Raw genomic sequence first — 7500 nt, 5'->3', positions numbered from 1 at the left:
CACTAACACACTCAACGCTGGCCAAGATATTGAGATTGCAGATTAAAGTCACGCATCAAGAGGTTTAGTGGACATCTTGGCAGGCTGACGTCCATGCTGTTTTATTACACCGAGGGAGTCTCAGGATGACTCTCCCTGTTCTCTTTAGAAGGCGAGTAAAAGCATCATGAAGCTACGCCTGTATTTACGGTGCAATGAATGCCAATGCAATAAGGGTGCTTTATAATTGGCTCTATTGACTAATGCCCTGGTATTTTGAAAATCCAAACCCCAAAGGTGCCTCGCTCCTCTGATTGGAGAGAGAAAGTCGCGGCTAAAGCCCAGTTCAGACCAAAGATTCACCTTGCAACGGCTTGCAACGAGACAGTTTTAGAACGTCTCAAGGGCGGTGTGACCAGGTCGTTGCAAGGAGTTGCAAGGAGCCGCAAGGAGTTGCCAGAGATTGAACATGTCAAATCGCAAGGTCCTGTTTTAGAACGTGGCGATTTAACTATTTGTCTTCAGCCAATCACAGCACAGAACAACTTGTACGTCACGGCCTTACTCCGTCCCGGTAGCGTACTTTCCACTCCAGCATAAAAATGTCAGATTGAAATATCCGATATCCGGAGAATGACAAAACACAGTAACTCGAGCCTACTTTAAAACAAAATAAAAATAAAACTAATTGCAAACCTAACTAATCGCAAACCTAACTAATCTAACCTAACCTACGCAAATGATGCTGTTGCGGCTCTCAGCTGTGCCAGAGCGTTCACAGTTGCTAGGGAAACCACCTAGCGTCGCAGCCCGTTGCAGCGCGTTGCAGCCAGTGTGAACGGCCCAGTTTTAGAACGTCTCAGCCCGTCTCGTCGCAAGGAGTTGCGAGTTGCAAGCCGTTGCAAGGTGAATCTTTGGTCTGAACTGGGCTTAACAATGAAATGGTTGTGCAGCACGCACTTGCACGCTTACACACTTACAAACACACGGACACATGCAGACACGCACTCACACACACGCGCTCAACCATACATGCCTCCGTCTGTATGGTGATGTAGGTAACCACACAGCGAGCGGCTCCACACGCCTCCCTGTTCCCCACTTCCTGCGTGCCGATACGTTTGGGAGCCGGCGAGCTATAAAGAGAGTGCGGTCGGCATGGCAACGTTGCCTGACCGCCGCCAGGCGCTCTCGCTCGGGCGTAAAATGCTAATGCTGCCGTTCCCCATAAGCCGCCCTCCCGTAAGCCACCGCCGCTCGCTCTCCTGGTTCTGACTCGGTGTCTCTCTCTCCTGGTTATGACTCTGTGTCTCTCTCTCCTGGTTCTGACTCGGTGTCTCTCTCTCTCCTGGTTCTGACTCTGTCTCTCTCTCTCCTGGTTCTGACTCGGTGTCTCTCTCTCTCCTGGTTCTGACTCTGTCTCTCTCTCTCCTGGTTCTGACTCTGTCTCTCTCTCTCCTGGTTCTGACTGGGTGTCTCTCTCTCTCCTGGTTATGACTCGGTGTCTCTCTCTCTCCTGGTTCTGACTCTGTGTCTCTCTCTCCTGGTTCTGACTCTGTGTCTCTCTCTCCTGGTTCTGACTCTGTGTCTCTCTCTCATGGTTCTGACTCGGTGTCTCTCTCTCCTGGTTCTGGCTCTGTGTCTCTCTCTCTCCGGGTTATGACTCGGTGTCTCTCTCTCCTGGTTCTGACTCTGTCTCTCTCTCTCTCCTGGTTCTGACTCGGTGTCTCTCTCTCCTGGTTCTGACTCTGTCTCTCTCTCTCTCCTGGTTCTGACTCGGTGTCTCTCTCTCTCCTGGTTCTGACTCGGCTGTCTCTCTCTCCTGGTTCTGACTCGGTGTCTCTCTCTCTCCTGGTTATGACTCGGTGTCTCTCTCTCCTGGTTCTGACTCGGTGTCTCTCTCTCCTGGTTCTGACTCTGTGTCTCCTCTCTCTCCTGGTTATGACTCGGTGTCTCTCTCTCTCCTGGTTCTGACTCTGTGTCTCTCTCTCCTGGTTCTGACTCTGTGTCTCTCTCTCCTGGTTCTGACTCGGTGTCTCTCTCTCCTGGTTCTGGCTCTGTGTCTCTCTCTCTCCGGGTTCTGACTCGGTGTCTCTCTCTCCTGGTTCTGACTCTGTGTCTCTCTCTCCTGGTTCTGACTCGGTGTCTCTCTCTCCTGGTTCTGGCTCTGTGTCTCTCTCTCTCCTGGTTCTGACTCTGTGTCTCTCTCTCCTGGTTCTGACTCGGTGTCTCTCTCTCCGGGTTATGACTCGGTGTCTCTCTCTCCTGGTTCTGACTCTGTGTCTCTCTCTCCTGGTTCTGACTCGGTGTCTCTCTCTGCTGGTTCTGACTCTGTGTCTCTCTCTCTCCTGATCTCCACCCTGGGGTCCCCGCTGGGTGCGGTGCTCTTTGCGGCCCCCTGTAGCTGAATTCGAGCCCCCGTGTCTTTGCAGGGCCACCTGTTCCTGAGGGAGGAAGTGAGTGCAGGAGGAGGGCTTGTGTTGTCCCCTGCTGCCATTTTGGCCCCACCGAGGTGAAGGGAAGGAAGAAGGGACGCCGAGTTGTTATGACGACTGTGATGATGTGAAATTATTGCAACAGAATGTCGGCAGGAAGCCGGGAGATTTTAGAAGTGCAACAGACAGCATCAGACTTTTAATAAGATTGTTTGTAAGTCAAGGGAGACTTGATCTATTGTTCAGCTCTGACCTCCCTAACCTTTCTCATTATCCCCCCCCCCCCATAAAACAACACCACTTCAAAATGGCCCCTGCCGCTACCAAGCAAATAAAGTGGAAGAAAGTGTAGGTAGAAGAGAGAAGACATCGCTATGACAACCCCCTCCACCTCGATCCTCAGATGTGGAATTCGTTATTTTCTGTCTCCAGATCGACAGAAAACTGAGAACTTTCTAGAACTCCACGAAACCACTCCCAGCTGAGTATATGAGCCCGACACAAAAATGTCTGAAGGGTTATAAATAGTGTGAAATACATGACATTATGATTTAGAAAACACACTCTGTAGACACTGTTTACTGTCAGAACGCTGCCGAGGACTCCATTGCTCACAATATCCCATTACATCAGTGCACCGGTGATCTTGATAGATGCGGACACAAAAACAGCTCCCACAGCCAAATAATGTATTTGATGGACTATAATTTCTGCGGAAGGGGAGGCTGTGTATCGATGTGGATGTGGAGTACTTCATTTCAATCACACATTATCTAAATTAAATGTATTATTATTATTATCTGCGTGGTGTGCTAATACATTAGCATACTGTTTCTGCACAGCACAGTGGGTACTGAAAAAGGGGTAAGTAAATGTTGAGGAAGAAAGTATCAATTAAGACACTGTGTACTCAGTAGTATTCTTATATAGAGTTTTTGTACCGTAAACTGTGTTGTGTCAATAAAGTTGCCTCATATATCCGACCAGGACTTTATTACCTCTCGCTGTATCTGACAACTTGTGTTTTGTGCTTCTTGATGCTGCGTGATGTGATTTTCTCCATCACAATTTAGCATAATTCAGCCTCATTTCATCTTTAAATTGGGTTAGAAACATTTCAGAATTGTGCAGTCGTACCCTTGACTGGTTTCGTAATGCGTCCACATTTCCATAACTGGCCTGTATTGTGCTTTCGTTCGTACGTTCTGATATTCGTCTGTTGTTGCATGACGGTCATTGGGGGATGGGGGTTGGTGATTTGCTGGTGAGTGGTGAGTGGCAACACCCTCACCACGGGATTATTGGCCCTCGCTGTAAATAAACCAGGACCTTGTTGTGTTCCCTGTGGCTGCAGGTTCCAAGAAGCTGACAAACAAGGCGGCCCTGTGGTACGTTCCCTGCTCCCTGAAGAACGTGGATAAGATCCTGGACGTCCCGCCCATCAAGGTATCCGTCTACTTCCTGTTTGGGGGCAGGATTAGGGGATTAGAAGTGTGTTCTTGGCGTTGCATCCTTTTTAGGAGGCAGGATGGTCTATTGCAGGGGTTCTCAAACTAGGAGTCCCCTACCTGCTCCTTAAGACCCTTTCTCTGTACTGTCTAACCCCTACCTGCTCCTTTATGCTCTCTCTCTGTACTGTCTATCCCCTACTAGCTCCTTAAAACCCTGTCTCTGTATTGTCTAACCCCTACCTGCTCCTTAAGACCCTTTCTCTGTACTGTCTTACTCCTACCTGCTCCTTAATGCTCTCTCTCTCTCTGTATTGTCTATCCCCTGCCTGCTCCTTAAGACCCTTTCTCTGTACTGTCTTACTCCTACCTGCTCCTTAATGCCCTGTACCAGAACTCCCAAGCTCTGGCTCAATGCTGAATTATCAACCACACAGCTGGAAAAATGCTACAGTTATAACCACCCCCCCCCCCCCCCCCCCCCGTTACATCACTTTTCAGTTCAATTAAATGAGAACGTAGACATGCCCCTGTCAAGATCCTTTGACAAGAAGTCAAATCAGCTTATTTTACCCTGAGCTCCAAGCAAGCTGAGCGACAGCTAAAGGCCTAACTGAAGTGTACCTTGGCTCCAGTACACCAGCCCGGAGCAGGAGGAGGCGGGTAGGAAGAGACATGAGGTCCAGAGGACGGTCAGGCAGAACACCACGGAGCGCAACGAGGAGGTCCCCCCGCCAGCCTCCAAGCCAGGTACTGCAATGCACACACACACATGCACGCAGATGCATGCGCAGTTGCGCACGCACACACGCATGCACGCACGCACGCATGCATGAAATCCGTGTCAATCGTTTCGCCTATTAATTGAATTGAGAGCTGGTTTCAATCAACACACAGAAATCATCATCTAGTATCACGATGAATGTAGCTTGGGACCTACAAACCAAGGAGTCTCTGATTTATTTACAGATTTTATCCCCGATTCGTTAGGAGTTAATGTTTTTGAATGTAATTCAATCATAAAATGCAATCCATGTTAACGTAATCAGCCCCTAGTTCAGTGTTGTTTGATCTGATTTGAGGTGTGTGTGATTCACACTGTTCTTGTGCTGATTACTGTGGTTTGATTCTTAACCCTTCCCATCGCGTGCGTCAGAGAGACCAATGAAGGGTAAGTTTCCTGGGAGCACTGTGAGTATGTGTCAGTGTGCAGCCCTGCCCCTGTTCGCCTCATTACAGCATTCACAATACCATTACCATCCTTTGACGGCATTGTGAATGTTGTCTTGCTCTCTCGCTCTCCATCTCTCGCCCTCTGTCTCTCTTGCACACATGTGAACACATGCACGCGCATACATACACACTAACGTGCGCACATCCACACGCACACACGCTAATGTGCGCACACATACTGTAAGCACAAGGGTACACACACAAACACACACACACTTTTTATATTTGTTAAGGTTGATTTGTAACTTTAGTGTTTGTGTATGTGTGTGTGTGTGTGTGTGTGTGTGCAGAGATCCACACTGTTGGATTCAGCCAATCCAGCCTGATCCATCTGGTGGGACCTAACGACTGCATGATGAACGACTTCGTCCACGGAGGTGAGCCCAACCATCCCTACCCCCTAGGGGAGGGAGAACAGCCCTTTACTACAGAAGGGACATTTATCATGAAGGCATCCTTAAGAGACACATTCAAATCCCCCTGAGGTTTACAATTTTGTCATTTTATCCAATGCAACTTAAAGGGAATTCAGATCCATTGCTGTGGTTCAGCTGGTAGTTAAGGGGCATTCACAGGATGCATACAGGTTAGTCTGCGGACGTTGGGGATCAAACCCAGGATCTTCCGACCGAGGGTGAAGCACCCTTACATCTACACTAGCCTAAGGAAATGCAAATTCAGTCTGTACCTTGAATACTCTTATAAAGACTTGAAGACTCATGTTAGTATAACACTCACATGCACGCATCTATGGATACAAACATACACGCACATATAATAACAAACACACACTCACACACACATATACATACACACAGACAGGCACATATAAATACATACACACACACGCACACACACACACACACACACACACACGCACATACACACACACACCCACACACACACACACACACACACACACACACACACACACACACACACACACACACACACACACACACACACACACACACACACACACACACACACACACAGATTAAATCACATACACGCACAAACAAAGCCATGTCCTTATCAAGCTTTAGCGCAGCCGATTCCCGTCATTTAGCGGCCTCTGCCTCTCAGTGATGGATGTTGTGCTCCGGGTTTTACGGGCCTGGCCTCGGCGCCGGAGTACTGAAGTACTGTTTCAAGACGGCCTGTTTATCCAGAACACTGTGTTCCGGGTAGGTTCAGCGCCGGGCCACAGGCAATCACCTGCTGCATGTAACGAGGGGCTCTGTGTGTGTGTGTGTGTGTGTGTGGGGGGGGCAGCGGGGACAAGGTTGAGGGGCTTTCAGTGGTTTTTGAAGGCAAGGAGCGAACTTGAAAATGGAAAATTACAGTTTGTTTACAGGCTCTGCGTGGCGGAGACAGTTCTTTTGTGTGAGTGTGTGTGTGTGTGTGTGTGTGTGTGTGTGTGTGGGTGTGTGTCTGTGTGTGCGTGTGTGTGTGTTCCTCCAAGAGAGATGCAGCCTGCTCGTTACACAGTGCTCCGGTTCCTTTATGGCTCTGTTTGTTGTGAAGTGTTATGACGAAGGCAATGAAGACGGGACACACTACTAGCCACTAGCCCATTTTTGGTTTGGTGTGTGAATGTTTGTTTTGGGAATGTTTGTTTCGCATAGGTTTTATTTATAAGGGTTTGTTAGCGTACGAGTAGGTTGACATAACATCAGCGGCAACGGGCGGTGATGTTAATAATACCTTTTTATTTTACAAATGAATCCCAGAGAGACTTGCTAAGAATAACTTTGAATATATACACGGACGAGTGGCAAGCTTTGAGAACGACTCGGGGAGCGATGAAGGTTGGAGCAGATTGCAAGGCTCAAGAGAAACGGCGAGAATAGACTAATGCCCAGATTAGCAGTCTGGGTGGGAAAGCGGCTTCTTGCTTGCTGAACCAATATGACAATCGATGTAAGGCTTTGACACATTGACATGAAGTAATTGAACCCAACCTGTCATCCACAACGACATGCTGAGAACACCGGACACCGTTGCCCCATGAACAGATTCTCTCATTTCTTCAAGCTGTCATTGAGCCAGCTGTGTATCCCTTGTGGAAAATCCCCCAGACAAACCAAAACCACTTAAATGCGCTAATCGTGAGATGGATAAAAATACAATAAGCCCAAAAAGACACATGTTTACTGGAGGTCAAGGTAACACACTGTGTATGGCAGTTTGGTGTGTGCGTGCGTGCATTTGATCCATCCCAAACCCTCTCCTCCCTCGAGTTGGTTCTTCTGCCAGGCTTAGAGGGACTTCAGACGCCATCGATTGAAGGGGAACTCTTCTTCATCGAGAGTGAGTGAGAGGGGGAGGAAGGTGGGAGAGAAAGAAGCATGCAGCTGGAAGGGAGGCAGCAAGGGCTCGGCCGCGTCAGCAGCAGATGTTTA

At 48.7% G+C, this 7500-nt stretch overlaps 1 protein-coding gene across 1 annotated transcript in view; it reads left to right on the top strand.

The window, feature by feature from the left end:
• LOC130388325 (cytosolic acyl coenzyme A thioester hydrolase-like) overlaps positions 1 to 5826 on the top strand; it is a 16222-nt gene extending 10396 nt beyond the window's left edge. The window contains exons 4-7 of the mRNA XM_056597790.1: positions 3769 to 3860; positions 4498 to 4612; positions 5019 to 5033; positions 5386 to 5826. Of these exons, the coding sequence (XP_056453765.1) occupies positions 3769 to 3860; positions 4498 to 4612; positions 5019 to 5033; positions 5386 to 5579 (416 nt within the window). The 3' untranslated portion in view covers positions 5580 to 5826. The remainder of the gene's footprint in view (positions 1 to 3768; positions 3861 to 4497; positions 4613 to 5018; positions 5034 to 5385) is intronic.
• The last annotated feature ends 1674 nt before the right edge of the window (positions 5827 to 7500 follow it).

Source organism: Gadus chalcogrammus, chromosome 1 (assembly GCF_026213295.1).
Source record: "Gadus chalcogrammus isolate NIFS_2021 chromosome 1, NIFS_Gcha_1.0, whole genome shotgun sequence".
NCBI lineage: Eukaryota > Metazoa > Chordata > Actinopteri > Gadiformes > Gadidae > Gadus > Gadus chalcogrammus.
The sequence above is the reverse complement of the archived record's forward strand: the minus strand, read 5'-3'. Positions and strand labels throughout refer to the sequence as shown.